The sequence below is a fragment of the Cygnus atratus genome, chromosome 1 (assembly GCF_013377495.2).
Source record: "Cygnus atratus isolate AKBS03 ecotype Queensland, Australia chromosome 1, CAtr_DNAZoo_HiC_assembly, whole genome shotgun sequence".
Classification (NCBI taxonomy): domain Eukaryota; kingdom Metazoa; phylum Chordata; class Aves; order Anseriformes; family Anatidae; genus Cygnus; species Cygnus atratus.
Window position 1 is genome coordinate 79,040,808 of NC_066362.1, and position 16,940 is coordinate 79,057,747.

General features: G+C 38.9%; 1 protein-coding gene across 1 annotated transcript in view; it reads right to left on the reverse strand.

Moving 5' to 3' along the window:
• Positions 1-575: 575 nt before the first annotated feature.
• Positions 576-16,940, reverse strand: part of NTF3 (neurotrophin 3) — a 57,525-nt gene continuing 41,160 nt past the window's right edge. Inside the window, exon 2 of the mRNA XM_035540561.2 lies at positions 576-1,370. Coding sequence (XP_035396454.2) covers positions 576-1,370 — 795 coding nt within the window. The remainder of the gene's footprint in view (positions 1,371-16,940) is intronic.

Here is a 16,940-nt window from a genome sequence, read left to right on the forward strand (position 1 = left end):
ACTGTTAGCATTTATTCTGAAATGCTAATGGCGGGAAAATGGTCATTTCATTGGCAAAACTGGCATAACACACAGAAATTGTATTTTACAGCTACTTGATGCCTTTGACATTGACATCAGCTGCAGGCTACAACACATATTTTGGTTCCTTTTCATTTTGGCAGTGAGGAGTCAACACTGCATCCAATTAAACGTGAATGTATAGAGCAAGGGATATAAATACGTACACAACTCTTGACATTGATCTGATTTTTAACAAGTTTACTAAATGATAGTCACTGGCTTGACAATACTGAATGAAGAATACTGATTTTACACATAATTTACAGTCAGGTTACGGTATGCTGCCAACAAGCAGTGTCACAAACATAGTCTAAAAAAATCCGGAGTTGCCCACAGCAGAGGCACATACCTTTTACTCTTGTTTATTGGGAGAGAAAGCTTATATACTGTAGATCTGCTGAAGTTTAATAAATAAGGTCAACTTATAATATATAAAACAATATAAACATTTATATGCTACATGCATATCATATAATTTAAAGTAATAATTTATATATCAAAGAGTTGCAGATTTATGTTCTTCCTATTTTTCTTGACAAGGCGCACACACAGGAGGTGTCTATTCTTATCCATCTCCAGCCTACAAGTTTATTGTTTTCTGAAGTCAGTGCCCTAACATATGTTTGGGATGTCTTGCATTGAGAGTTCCAGTGCTTGTCATCAATGCCTCGGCAGCCATTTTTAACAGGCTTGGCTTCTTTACACCTTGTTTCATAAAAGTATTGCTTAACTGGAGAGTTGCCTGTTTTAATTTCTCCCAGCACAGTTACCTGGTGTCCTCTAATGTCGATAGCAGATGATTTGTCCGTGACCCATAAGCTTTCACTGTCACAAACGGAGTATTCCCCTCGATGGCTCTTGTGCTCCGCATATCTTTTCCTCCGAGAGGTTCTGTTCATCACCACTGAATTTCCAATATAATCCTCCATGAGGTACAGCGGTGGTGGTTCCAGCGGTGTGTTGTCACTCAAGAGGACTCGGGGAGAGTTGTAGCGTCTCTGCTGCCTTAGGAGATCTGTATCCATTGAGATAACTGGCTGGAAGTCAGATTTCACATTTTCATCTCCATCCACGTCCTGCTGAGTCTCTACTTTCTTCACTGTGTTTTGATAGTTTTCCTTTATATCTACTATCTGCTTAGAAAGCTTGTTTTTCAAAATGTCTGCCTGAATGAGTTTTATAATGAGAGAATTTATTGAATCTTCTGGCAAACTCCTTTGATCCATGTTGGTAGACTGGATGCCACGAAGATAAGAAAGAAATATCACATAAAACAAGATGGACATCACCTTGTTCACCTGTAAGATCTGCAAAGAAAAAGAAAGTCAATATAAAAGCAATTAAATAATGTTTACTAGGCTTTGTAAACATGAAAATTCTGATTTGTTTTAACATGTTTTACATCTTATGCAATTTATAGATACAGATAAGCTATGTGTTTCTTTCAAGATACTATTTCATTTTATTTTATAATGAATATGACCATTTAATCATTTTTTTTTTCAGGATTTAATCAATCTCTCTTGCACTCTTTAGTATGATCTCACTTTTATTCATTGTTTGTACAGTGGCAGATATTTCAGTTAGTTCCCTTCCCTACAGTGTTAGGTAGCTACTCTTATCAGTGGATAGAGGCCAAGTCACTTTTCCAGAGTCTATTCTGCTGAGTGGTTTAGTTTCAAAATTGCAAGGAGATTAGGCAGAGTAAGAGAGTTTCTACTGGTATAAACGAAGTTCTGACTTTGTTAAGTGGCCACAATTTATATGTGTTGAAATGTCATGGATCGATCAAATTTCTGTTCATCAAACGTGTTTAACTTTACCTTAAGAGCATCATCATACACCGAGAAATAACACAGTGTTTCAACAGTGCTCTTTTTCTCTCATACGGAAAAGTATTCTTGAGGAAAGAGGACACAGTCTAGCAGCAAAATGGTGTTTCTTATACTTTGAACTTCAGAAAGCAATGGTTAGGATTTGTAATACAAGTGGGAAGTTCAGATAGATCCACAGAACATTTTGTTGTGGCTGTTTCCAGGGCTGGGACCTGTTTGTTATTCTTGTTTTTAATGAAGTTTCTTCATTACATCTTTATGAACTGGAGTGAAACTGACTGTAGAAATATTCATGGACAGAAGGAGCACAGCCCCCTCCCCCAATAAACAAACAAATAAATAAATAAATAAATATACATATCAAATGAACTCAAGACAAGATTTTGAAAACTGTAGATCTAAAAGGCTGCTTTTTCTCTGTAATGTACTTTGTCATGCTCTGCTCTATATGGATTCCTGTAGTGTCCTTCTAATTCTAGCCTCTGAGTATCTTCTAGAAGCTCTTTGGACATTTCTATCCAGACATTTCAATCCTTCTGTCATACTGTTTGCATACTGTTTGTGTAGTTAAGAACTGTGAACATTTGTCTAAGGAGTTTTTTTTATTATTATTTTTTCCCTTGTGTATTTGCACTTGCATTTAAATGAAACTAATATTTATTGTAAAATACCAAATCATGGAAGCAAAACATTTACTTTGAAACACACCAGTTTTATTGGAATTGTTGCACAAGCAGTGGATTGAAGAAGAAAATATTAAACTCATGTTACAGCACTCTCATACCATGTGGGAAGCCCTGGATGGTATCATGTGACTCAAAACAGTCTTGAACTTGGTTCTCCTACTCTGCAAACAAGTCCACCATGAGTCAAGCTGCTAGTACTCTGGAATGAAGGCACAGAGTTACAAAATTGTGGAACAGCTGGAGTTGTAAGAATCTGCAGGAGGTCATCTAGTTCTATCCTCTTGCTCAAACCAGGGTCAGCTAAAGTAGCTTGCATGGGGCTATGTCCAGTCATTTTTTGAATATCTTTATGGATGAACACTCCAAAACCCCTCTAGGCAACTTGTTCCAGTGTTTGATCATCCTCACAGTAAAACAAAACAAAACAAAAAGCGTCTTATGTTTCAGTAATATTTCATATACTTCAGTCTGTACCCATTGCCTCTTGTCCTTTCATGGAACGCCTGTAATGGAGTCTGGCTCCATCTTCTCTACTCCAACCTATCAGGTATTTGGTTAGATTTGGTTAGATTCCTCTGAGTTTTTCTCCTACTAGATGAACAGTCCCAGATCTCTCAGCCAGCCTCTCCTCCCTTAATCATCTTTGTGGACTTGTTCCAGTATATCCATGTCTTCTGTACTGGGGAGCCCAGAACTGGACACACCACTCCAGATGTGGCCTCAGTACTGGTACTGAGTTGAGGTGAAGGTTCACCTCCATTGGCCTGCTGGCAACATTTTGGGTACTTTGTGTTTTCCCAGATGAAATTGCAGAGAAATCAGACTTCTTAAACAGAAAATATTCCACTTCAACAAATCACCATTTTCTGTTTAAGAAGGCAAAAAGGAAAAAAAATGTTTTACTGGAAAATCCTCTATCAGCTCTAAGCAAAACTTCTTTCAGCAACAGTGAGTCCCCACTTCGTAGTTTAGAACTGCAGCAAAATCAGAGCTACCCTCTGTGGATGTGTGATCTGTCCTTTTATGGACAAGAAATGTGTTTTCTCCATTCTCAGTTTGTCACAGTATGAGTTCACCTAAATCTAGACTGTTGCTTGCAGCAAAGTTATGCTTTGAAAAAAAAAACTAAGATTTCAGTTACCATACAGTTACTGTCATACCTAAATAAATACTAACTTAGTAACTTAGTGTAGATGGTTCTCAGAGCCAAGAAAGAGATGAAAAAAAAAAAAAAAAAGACCTCTTCCTGTGCAATTTGGTTTTCCCTCATTAAATTATTCTCTTTATAAAATAGTAAAAATATTTTAAAACACGTCATTCAGCAGATTTCTTACAGTACTCAGAAGCTAACCTACACAAAGTATGACACAAGCCCATAGAATGGTGAGCAAAGCTCTGACAACACTCAGCTGAAAAGCTGAAAGCATTATTCATGCCAGCATGCAGCTGCATGTAATCACTGGTCTGCTTAGTTTCAAAACTAAGTGGCACTAGCAAAATACACAAGTTGGGGCAGGTGATGAGGTGGGAAAAGTAAGACTGGAGTTCCTGCAGACTCTCTTTAATATCATGATAAACACAAAAAGAAAGGGTCAGGGACTTCATAATTAAAGCAGTTCAAATAAACTGTTTCGTGTTTTTGTGTTTTTATTTTTTCTTGTCCATGGCAAAACCATGTCAATGGAAAAAATGTTTAAAAATATTTTGCTTAACCTGAAGTAAAATGGTGATTTGGTGGGAGGGGTGTTGAAGTACTCCAAAATTTAACTTGTAGTTTAATGTAGTCTTGGCAGATTATTTACTGCAAAAGTTAAAATGTTTCAGAACCAATCTTTGCAGTTTTTTTGAAATGTTTTGGTGTGCAAAATTTGGAAAGAAAATGCAAACATTGGGTAAAAGAGATTACAGTTTTCAGGGGGTTACTCTGAGACAGTTCACCTAGGACGTATATTTAGCTATGAAAATAAGAGGTGTGTTCAGAAATTCCAGTCCATATATTTAAATTAGATTGCCCTTGAAATCTAGCACTTCAGAATATACTGTAGGCACTACTCTGGCTAGAAAAAATGGACAGTACTGGGAAACTGCAGCTGGTTTATGACTTTGGGTTTGTTTGAGCTTTGTACCTTAAAAGTGTATCGGTTTGTAGGGCTGGGCAATATTACTTTTGATAAATGACTCTTTGGCCTAAACAGAAATTTGTGCGTAAATTGATAATAATTTGCAAATTGCTACTTTTTGTTGTTAAAAAAAAATGAAGTGGTAACAAGGAGAGAAAAATGGAAAACATAAAGTGTTTATGTTTTCTTATTTGCAAAGCAAACCATTCTGATGTTTCTGGGCATGTTTCAAAATATACGCAATGCAATTCACAAAACAGAAACAGTGCTTACTCATTATCATCCAGGAAGTAAGTTATCTACAGACGAGAATTGCATTCAGAGGCAAGATTTCAACTGAGGTATCCCACCTAAAAGAAGACTGACTTAACTGCCCAGCTCCTGGAACTTAGACTTGTATGAACATCAGCAGAAGCTACTACAGCACATGAAATATAGTTCTTTCTTTAACCATTTGGTGAATGGTATAAAAATCCCCCAAGAATTTAGACCTTCACATCATTTTATTTTTTTTTCCAGTTTTCTCATTATTATTATTATTGAAATTAAACTGACTCATTTCAGGTAGAAAGCTATATTTTGTTCAAGCCAAATGTTTTCTACCAAATATTTTCTATTGATGAATATTTTGAGATATTTTTATTGTTCTTCAATGTTCTTTAAGTGTTCTGTATGTAAATCCCTGAAAAGGTTCATTTTAGGTGTCTTCATAGACTGTTTACAGTCAAGTAAGTGTAATGAATAGTCCTAGAAATGGACACAATACTATTTAAACTACTACAAGAAGTGCAGAACAGATTACTAATTTTAGAGTCTGGGCCCCAAATAGGCATAGGCAAGCATTTCCATGTTGACATCTGAATAAGAGCTCAGCCCAATAGCACAATCCATAGTTAAGTAACAGATTAAGTAGTGTTATTGGATACAAATAGATAAGATCCTAATTAGTGAGTGCTTCCCATTGCTTTCTGCCTGATACTTGATTGTGCTAGAGTACCTGACCTTAGCTTCTGTGTTCGTAAGCTGTCAGGTCAGCTGTGACATACGGTCTACTTAACAGTAAGGTGTATCATAGTGCGTGATTTAAGTGGATCATCAGTATATATCCGATATAACCACATACCCACTTACACCAGTATAATTACCTTACTGTGCATTATCTACTGCACACCTGGCCTAGATATTGTGTGATTGTAGAAGAATTTAGACATCTCAGTGGGGATCCAGAAGAATTGATCTATTACCTTTTCTGGATTTACATCAAAATGTATCCCTTGTTGACCTACCAGTTTATGGAAAACTCATCATTTGTCTGGGAACTCAATAGTGGCTGAACATAATGGTACATAACTTGACTCATCATTTGTCTGGGAACTCAATAGTGGCTAAACATAATGGTACATAACTTGACTCACTCTGTGCCTATAGCCTCCCATGTCTTCCAATTCCTTTTCTATTCCACGTATTGGGAGTTTGGGAAGAGTTGCTGTCACACTCCAGGAAGCTATTTTTCCTGAGTTGCTGAGAAGCTTTGGATCATGTTTGCTTTCACGCTATGTTATTCTGTATAGCTTTCTGGATATTTGGGGTATACCTTTGATGCTTCAAGCTACTGCTGAACTCTTGCTAGAGATGATTAAAAAAGATGGGGGGGTAGAGGGTACATGATTCTCAAAGCAGCTATTAAATGTGGTCAGAAAACACTCTGTGATGTGAAATTTGGAAAAGTATTAGACATCAAGGTAGGAAATTACTAGTCTCTTCAAGTTGGTCACTTTGCACGGCGTCAGTGCCCCCTTACTCAGACATACTAGCCCAGGTTTCAAAAGTGATTGTAAACTTGTCATCAAGAGCAAAGAAGATCCTTAAAGAAACTAGGATTAGAACTAAGTGATGATTAGGTGTTATGAATGGTCTAGAGGATTTATGGGAGCACATACTATGGTATGGTGGGAAAGCTACCAGCTCCTTTTAGTACAGAGCAAGCTGTTAATGCACTAATCAGGTTTGACTTACAGATTGCTGGCATTCATGGCACAGCAGTTAAAAACAAACACTATGGAAAAGAAAATCTGATGCACTGCAAGCATTGCTTAGTGTAGCTTACTCTATTTTAATGGTTTATACTCCTGTGGTGTTGGCAGGGTATTATTGTTATCTAATCTAGGTGTCTCAAGGAAGGTCTAAATTTAGGAGAAGTAAATAAACTTACCTATTGTTTCCATTAAGAAATGAAATCCCCAATAGACTCTGGCAAATCACTTTCCACTCTTTTCAGACCAAATGCTTTGCATACTGTTGGGAAGCTTTGTTTTGTTTTGTTTTGTGGTAATTAAAAAAAAAAATCTGTAATGATTTATTTTGATCAGTCTCTGAACAGTCTACACAGCTGAAAAGCAGAATGTCATTTAATATGTGCTGTGAAAATAATGAAATCCTAGTACTGTGAGACACTGCCTAAGTATTTACTTTTAAGTCATTGCTGAGAGGATCTGGAATAGAAGCAAAAGTGACTGGTGAATTCTGCATTCAGCATTGAATGCAATCTGATTTATGTAAGTAAGCTTGAAGCACTTGGCACTTTCTGAAAATTTTAAAAGCAGCTTTTGTTCTTCAGACTAAGCAACTAATGATCATTTGTGGTGGCTGACAGCTTATTCAGGCTTTTGCCAAAGATGACAGTGTAATTATTCTCATTGCTTGCTAAGCACTGTTTTCACAAACTCACAGAAAGCAACTAGTAGCAGAGTGCCCTGTTGAGTCCCTCATCCTAATAGCTTTGTTGAGAAGAAATGCAGTCCTTTCCTTCTGTTCTTCAGGAAACAGTGAAAATGTACAGAATGAAAAACATCACTGTGTTATGAATATTCAGATGACAGGAGGTGGAATATGAAATAATTGTGCATTAAATTTTGCCCCATATTTCAGAATAGTAATTGACTATTGTACAATATGTGCCTGTAGAAGGATTTATTAAGGTAGATTGCTGTGGAGTGGTGAGTGCTCCAAGAGATGTTATGACCCTCCTGAACATTTCCACTTCTCAAGACAGAGAAATTTCAACACGTACAGTTTCAAGCTAAAGCTTTCACAAGAGCCAGACCCATTAAGATGCCTAAGAATTCAGAGACAAAATCAAGTGGGGCTGTGTTATGGCAGCTTTTAATGTTAACCCTCCCATCCTCAGGGCCAACCAAACTATAAGCTACAGTGAAAGAATTTGAAGACAATGCATTCCTCTTGCAGGTGGGCTGGGAAATGGGGAAGCACACCATATCTGAGGAAGAAGGACCATAGTTTCTTACAGCCCCACAGCAGGTCAGTTGCTTTTAATCATTCAGTACTCAGGGCCATTTTCAAGAGAGGACACATCTGAGCACTGAGCCCCAGTAAACTTCAGTGAAAGGTATAGACCTAATCTCTTATGGAAATGGAGTGCAGTCTACTGAGTCACTGACATTTCCTCTTTAAATAGCAAGACAGTTGTACACCCAAGTATGAAAATTCAACGGCATTTTGAATAAATATACATTGCTATTTATGATTTATGATTTATGATTAAAGTTGTGACCATGACCCAACAGTTATTACAGAAAGCTTACCCAACTGGTGACAGCTTTCTGAGGGACAGTTTTGTGATAATAAGTCTTGCTGTGAGGGGTAAACTGGTTTCTGAACAGTGAAAGGCACTGTGTAGAACTGCAACAATCTTGGCTCATTTCAGATACATCTGATTGCAATGGCATGTGTGTCCACATGTGAACTTTCCACAAACGTATCTTTTAGGAAATCAAAATGTGATCACTTCACATGTACCTGCCCACTTCCAAGAGAAAGGTCAGGAGCAGTTCTTCAGTGCTTACCTCATTTTATTTGGAACAACAGCCGCTTCTCACACCTTGTGCAATGTTATTAGGTGTTGGCCCTGTACCTTCTTTCCCCGCCACTGACATAGTCTGGAGTTCAGGGCATTCAAGACTTCCCAGAGGCTTTTGACACCCCCCAGCATCCTCTAGCAATCCCATCAAGAGATTTGACTATTACTAATGTCTGGTACAGTATCAACTGCACTAGCTACACCTCCAAGTCTGTGATTGACTACAGAAGCAGGAAGACTTTTCCTCAGGCTAAGTTAGGTCTTTGTCTATTTTAATTTCTTTCCTCACTGATATTTTTCTGACATACTGCTTATACGTGTCTATCTCTGCCCAGACTGCCACAGTATACTTTTTCATTAACCTGCTGAGTAATTCTGTGTATTGAGAAAGTTAGGGCAACAGTTTAGGAAGCTGGAATCCTGATTCCTCTGATTTATTGGAAAGGTTAGTCAAGTCAAAATCTTTGTTCATGACTTTCTACATCTGCAAAATAAGGAACCCCATGGAATGATATCGGTGTTTTGTTACCCTATATATATACTCTGACATCCTTTGCTTTCTCCCTCAAAGAGCTGGCTGTTTTTGCCCTGCTAAGACAGCACAACTAAAGATTTCCTCTCTCTACACAAAGCATGACAGCATTGTAGTATAATCCCTGCACACTATGTGGGAGATGCCTGTCTGTTTTGAGAGTAATGAGGCATCTTAACAAATATATTTCCATAAATGTTCTAAGTGTAAATCATCCTGTTTTCTTTTACCATTCTCATGACACTGATATTTGAGCACTCTGAAAGCATTTATCTTGGTTCATACAGACAAAGTAGAAAGGGTGCTCGTTCCCATTTTTAAGGGACTGGAAACAAAGAAGTCAAAAGTTGCTTGCAAGGTCATACAGGTATCCTGCTGCAAGTTGGGAAACAGACCATGTGTTTTCATGTTGCGCTGCCTGGATTAGGAAAGCCCATCTGGAATGTTGTATGGGAGTTTGGTTGATAGATGACAAGCATGAAATGCAACGAAACAAAAGCAATGTCATCTGAGAAGAGCAATCAGCCACATCTTAGTCATGACAACGAATTAAAGCTGTAGTTGGGGTAAACAATTTCTGCAAAAGTATTTCTATGAATTATTCACTGTGTAGCTCTGAAAACTGTCCAAAGTAACAAGAAATCTAAAGGTCAAATCCTTAGTTAAATCAATAAATTCCAATGACTTGACTAGACTGGTACTAATTTTGCAAACACAGAAGATTTTTTTTTTTTTAGAAGTCATTTGAAAAAAAATAGAAAGCACCAGAACTGAATCATGGTGGTGGATAATATAGGCTGATAAAGTCTTTTCATTACTGATTGTTAATAGCAGCAAGGCCAAGCTGTAAACAAATTAAATTTGCAGCTGAATTGGGAGGGCATACGAACAGCAGTGAGCAAAGAGAAATACAGTTTCTGCTTGGGAGATGGAGATATAAAACATTGGCAAGAAATTATAACATGAAAGTCAAATTAGAAATTACAAATTTGTACACTGGCAAAGTAATCAGGGGAAAATAAATTTAGGAAGGAACAATATCTGATCAGATCCAGGAATAATCAAAATAAATAAATAATTATATAAATAAATAAATAAATAAAGAGCAGGAAAAGTGACTAGAAAGATTGTATAACTTGACCTTTGAGGAAATTGCCTTGAACATGCAAGTCTTTGCTATGAGCTGACAAAAAGGGCATGATAGCAAACCCAGTGCAAAGATCTGGAAAGTTTAAGCATTGGTGAAAGCGAGCATTCACTCTAGGGTGGGGCAAAGGAGTGCAATCAGGAAAAATGGGATTATACTGAGGAAAGGGAAGTTAGGCTAATCATCAAAAGCAGTTCTCAAACTCTGCAAGATGTTTATAACAAGCCCAAAGCCACACCAAAGAGGCTTGGTTTCATGTTTCGCTACAGCCCTGAAATTCCATCTAAGTCTCTTTTTTTAAAAAAAAAAAAAGTTTGAAGATTCATTAACCTTTCAAGTCAACCTGGACCTACTTTGGCTCAACCAGGGTTGATTAACTGTTCTGTATTAAAGTCAGGCAACAGTTCCTGTACCTCCTACTTTTGTCAGAGAGATGCTTTGAGGAATTAAGCTCTTTGTAACTAAAATTGAGAGCAGTCTTCCAGATGAGGATCATGCCTTTCACCTCCCCATAGTTCTGAGAGGTTCAAATCTGGCCTCATAACATTGCATGATTATATTTTGGTGTATGCTCCTGGAAAGGGAAAAGGAAGGCATGGAAAGGGTTAATGTGAGGCGGTCCACATTTACAATAGATTTCTCTCATTGTTCTATTTTTAAATGCCAGAGATGGGGTTTGTCCAATTTGGTGGCTGAAGAAGAAAGGGAAACATCTCAGATTATCAGAATTTTTCCCCTCTTCTGCTAGACTATAAAAAAGTGTCTTTCTAGAGACCCCACAAGTAGGATGTGAGGTAGAAAAATATCTCAGGTGTTTTTACATTTACATTCCAACTAGGCAAATCATTTAAATTTAAAATTATTTTTTCAAGAATATTGAGAGATTTTCAAAGTTATATATATATTTTAGATTGGATTTTCTGATGTTGAGAAACTCAGGAGCAAAACTTTTTCAAACTGAATTCAAAATCAATGTTTTGCTGGATTTTACATCGAAAACAAAAGTGTTTTTTTTTGTTTTGTTTTTTGTTTTTTCTTAAGCTGAAACCTTCCTCTTCCATCTTTTAAAATATTTTCTGATTTATTTTTTTCTTTTATGAAGTAAGGAAAATGGTTAAATCAATAAAGCAAGCAGGAGAAAACAAGGGTACAGCTCCAAAAATGTTAGACCCTCAATATGAGAAGTTCCAGATCCCTAAACCTTTTTTATGGGTACAGGCAGAGCTCATATCCAAAAGGCAAAAGAGATATAGGAAATGATAGTTAGAAGTAAAATGACCTTTTATTTAGTTTGAATAAAAATTCATGAATAGAACCTGAGATGCTTTTTTAGGTTGAGAGAGAGAGAGAGAGAGAGAGAGAGAGAGCGCATCTCACCTGTTTTATGACAGCTCTTCTGTGACCCTTGAGTGCACGTTTGCCTTGAGAGCAGGAAAACTACTGGGGCAACTGGACCTTTCAAGGTCCATTCAAATCTGCTAGGTACTTTTTACTTAGAAGAAACAGCACTGCTGCTCAAGCGCTTCTCCCAAGCACTGAATATGAGCCTTGCTGCACTGCTGCATGTAATGCACTGCCACCATGGGTGCTCTTCATGGGACTGGGACTGGGGCAAGCCATTGCACAAGAGACTTGGTGGGGAAGCCCCATTTCATTTTATCCAAAACTTCACCTGTGCTTGCTTTGCAAAATCCCATGACTCCTGGTTGCTTTGAAGCTGTACAGAAATACATCCTTGGCCACTTCATGAATCAAAGTTCACTTACTGAATCACCTCTCTCTGTTCCTCAAAGGTTCACAAACCTCCAAACAGAAAGTCTTGCTAGATATGCAGGTGCAAAATTTTTGTTGCAGATGTTGTGAAGGCAGGAGTTCTTAAGGACAGGAGTCCAGGCCTAATCCAAATATTTAAAACCACCAATAAGAACTTATTGAATTCGGCATGAATTGGACTAAGCTTTTGCACAGTAAGGGGTGCTGGGAATGACAATGTGGCTACAGACAGTTGCTGTCTGATCCTTGTTCTATTATACATGTAGAATCAGAATCATATAATCATAAAGGTTGGAAAAGACCTCCAAGATCATCTGATCCAACCATCCACCTACCACCAATATCACCCACTAAACCATGTCCCTAAGTACCACATCCAACTTCTCCTTAAACCCAGGGATGGTGACTCCACCACTTCCCTGGGCAACCCGTTCCAATGCCTATCTACTCTTTCTGAGAAGAAATTTCTACTAATTTCCAACCTGAACTTCCCCTGGCACAACTTGAGGCCATTCCCTCTAGTCCTATCACTAGTTATCTGTGAGAAGAGGCTGACCCCCAGCTCCCAACACCTTCCTTGCAGGTAGTTGTAGAGAACAATAAGGTCTCCCCCGAGCCTCCTCTTCTCCAGACTAAACAACCCCAGTTCCCTCAGCTGCTCCTCATAGGACTTGTGTTCCAGGCCCTTCACCAGCTTCGTAGTCTTTCTCTAGACATGCTCCAGGGTCTCAATGTCTTTCTTGCACTGAGGGGCCCAAAGCTGAACACAGTACTCAAGGTGTGGCCTCACCTGAGCAGAGTACAGGGAGATGATCACCTCCCTGGTCCTGCTGGCTACACTGTTCCTGATACAAGCCAGGATGCCATCGGCCTTCTTGGCCACCTGGGCACACTGCTGGCTCATGTTCAGGGGAGCATCAACCAACACGCTCAGATTCTTTTCCTCTGCACAGCTTTCCAGCCACTCTCCCCCAAGCCTGTAGCATTGCATGCGGTGGTTGTGACTAAAGTGCAGGACCTGACACTTAGTCATGTTGATCCTCACCCCATTGCCCATTGATCCAACCTGTTCAGGTTCCTCTGCTGGGCCTTCCTACCCTCCAGCAGATCGACACTTCCCCAACTTGCTGTCATCTGCAAATTTACTGAGGGTGCACTCAATTCCCTCATCTAAGTCATCAATAAAGATATTAAAGAGGATGGGCGCAACACCAACCCATTCAGAACACCACTGATAACCAGTCTCCCACTGGATTTAATACCATTCACAACCATTTTCTAGACTGGCCGTCCAGACAGTTTTTAACCCAGCAAAGAGTGTACCTGTCCCAAGCTATGGGCTGCCGGATTCTCCAGGAAAATGCTGTGGGAGACAGTGTCAAATGCTCTGCTGAAAGTCTAGGTAGACTACACCAACTGCCTTTCCCTCATCTACCAGGCAGGTCAACCAGTCATAGAAGGAGATGAGGTTGGTGAGGCAGGACTTGCCTTTCATGAACCCATGCTGGCTGGGCCTGATCCCTGGATGTCCTGCACATGCTGTATGATTGCATTCAAGATGACCTGTTCCATCACCTTTCCTGGCACTGAGGTCAGGCTGACAGGCCTTTAGTTCTCCAGGTCCTCCTTACGACCCTTCTTATAGATGGGCGTGTAGCATGCAACTGAAGTGTTTGTTTCCAGATCATAATGAGAAGTGAGTACTGCACTATATAATTAATATCTCTTTCATGGTCATAGCTTGCTTGTAACCAGACTAGAATAATATTTTTAAAGTTGTTCTCACAGAAAAAACAGTCTTAATTTCTGATAAAATACAGGGAACTGTAGATTAAAAGTTTTTTTCTTTGCATAAAATTTAAGCCTCTAGATTAAAAATAGCTTGTGTGCCTAAAAGCTTGTCTACTCTGTCAAGCTACATTAACTGGTCTAATATGTGAGATCACCTCTTGCAACAACTTTGCATAATTTTACCCTGTGAAATCTTGATGGCTCTCCTTGAACAGCTTCCAGATAGAGACCACCAAATCCTTCTTGTACAAGGAAGTTTACAAGTATAATGTTTGCCCATGAATGTTTTTCCCCATTGCATCAGAATCTTTAAAAAAGCCATTGCCCATTTAGAGAAAAAGTCATTCTACTAATTGGCATTACTCTATAGCAAATTGTTTACAAGTAGGTCTGTCCTGAGGGTAGAGACTGTTCCGGTAAATCTAGCTGCTCTGCATTTTTTTCCTTGTAAAAATTTGCCTGAAGTGGAGCTTCACTTATGAATCCCCTAGTTCATCAATGTTCATATGGATAAAATTTCCAGTATGCAGTTCTCCTCGAGACATGGAAGTTTTCTAATTTTAACTCTCAGTTAACACTCTGCAGTGAGTTTGACTATATTTAGGGGTTAGTGCTCAAGAATGGTGTGAGTATTCTGGTCCCAGTCTAGCTGAGTGTATGTTTTTTAAGTTTGTGCGTTGCCCTATTGAAATGCAGTGATTGCTTCCATGTTAATCCCATAGCTGAATGCTTTACTAAACTGCAACCAAACTGTCTGCTAATTTGCAGAATTGAGGCCTCCCTTCTGTAGTCAAAGTGTGATATCTGTGTTCTATTTTGCTGACACAAACACCTCTGCCAGGTCCAAAACTCCTCTAAAACCTGCTTTCTTCTTTGGAAAACACATTGGTTTTTCTTATCTTTCAGTCCAGATGCCATTTTGCCGTTGATGCAAAATGTCTTCCCCTCCCCCCTCCTTCTTGCCAAAAATCTTTGAAAGAGGAATTTTAGAACTGGGAATACTTTAGCACAGACTGTCTGCTGCCAGGCATCTGATCTCCAGATATTTGATAGAAAAGCAAGGTTTTAAACTGGGCATGGAAAGGAGACAAATGAGATGTACAGCAACTGGCTTAAATATTGGTCTTGCCTCTCCTTATATCCTTATACAGGCAATAGCTAGGGTGTTTTTTTTGTTTGTTTGTTGTTTTTTTTAGAAAACAACTTCTTACTGAAGAAATTCTAGTTATGAAACATTTTGTCTGTAGAAGGGCAGGAATAAAGTAACATTAAGGTTATGGGAACTAAAAAGCAGAAAAAGTAATGTTTTTAGTAGAATTTTTTTCACCTCTAATCTAATGCACACCTTACAAATTTCATAAAAGAATACTTTTGATGTATGATCACCACAAGGATTAGTTACATCACTGGAAAATTGACTCACAGGTTAGATAGGAGCTATGGAGGAGTAGCATACTCCGTTTATGAAGAATCAGGTGTTCATTGCTGTCTGAGGCAAGAAATCATTCTTGAATGCATAAACACCACTGCAAGAATGGATGCTGTATGCGTGAGTTCTAACTGAGGGTAAGGGAAGGCTTTTGGCCGTCTTATTGCAGGCACGGCAATTCTGCAGTATCAAGCTTTTTTTCATAAATACGAATGGCTTTGATGAGCAAGTGCTTTTACCATAGTTTTACAGTTTGGAAACTGAAGCCCAGACAGGTTATGTGACTTGTCCTAAGCCATGTGAGAAGAGTGGGGTTTCAGAGCTTTTTCTCATGAGGTTTAGGCTATGGTTGGTTCTACTTGCTGAACCAGCCTCTTCCTTTTGGTTCTTCCCAATACATATCACCTCCTTTCTGCCTCACACAAAGTCTGTTGAATCAGCTGGCCAAAATGAGAAGCGCTTCTATGTCATATTTCTTCCCATTGAAGTGATAGCAAAGGGAAACAGTCCTTACTCTAGTGAAATCAGAGGTAATTGGGAAGCAAGAGGATACAGGGTAAACGATCTGGAAAACATTGCCAAAGGTGTCTAAGTCTGGATCATGTCAAAGATTTCAAGTGCCTTCAGGAAATAAAAATAACTTGGAATCAGCCTTAAAAAAGAAGCAGGCCAATGCAAATCAGCCATAACAGTTCAGTAGTTTTCCCGAGGCACCAACAAATCAATCAAGGGAGAGATTTTTAATTTTGCATATACAAAAAGCTTGGTCCTAGACTTCAATTTGCACAGTAGATATCCCTGATTAAAAAGGAGCCAAATGTTGTTGTGCTTCAGGAAGTGGGAGAATTAGGGATGCTTACTTTGGACGACAGTATAACCTTACAGTGTAGCCTATACAAGGAGAGATGCACAGCTGCATCTCCCCAGGAGCAGAGTACAGAATATATCGTGTCAGAGTCACAGTTCCTGTCTATCTTCCCTCCACCACCACACACTCCCTTTGCTCTGCTACAAAAGTCAATTACTTCATCCTTTTTTTTTTTTCTTTTTTTTCTTTTTTTCTTGTTTCACAGAGCAGTTTACTCTCCCATGCTCCCAGCCAGCTACTTTGGCTAGCAAGGCAAGGGAACGGGGTGAAGTTTGGTCTCTTTGCACTTCTGTCATCTTAACACCCCTTCTCCACCCACTTCCTCCCAGCAGGGAGTATTGGGTGAGCAGCCCCTGCTCTCCTCAATGCAGGCAGAGTTGCAATAAGCATGCTGAACTTGAACAGCCATGGGAGCTGAGTTGTAGGGGAGAGGGAGGGATACTTATTCCTCTTTCTTGTACTCCTATCTGACTAGTTACTGGCCCTGGCAATGTGTGGTGAGTTTAACCCAGCAAACATATTCTGTATATACTCAGAGTTAAAGGTCCATGTTAAAATGATACTGGATATTACCAGTGCTAGAAATTGGGGGACCCATGTTCACTGAAACCTGTGAAAGGCCAGCATCCTCCTAACCTGATCTCAGTCCATTACTAGAAAATATGGAAAGGAGCCCACTGCAAAAACAAAATAAAACAATCACATCCTTAGGAACTTTGGGGAGGCAAACACATGTAGAAACTCTTTACTAAAGGTAAGAGGTCAGTCAATGTTTTGAGATAACTGGATGCGAAGGGGATAATAAGTTCTTAGGCCTTC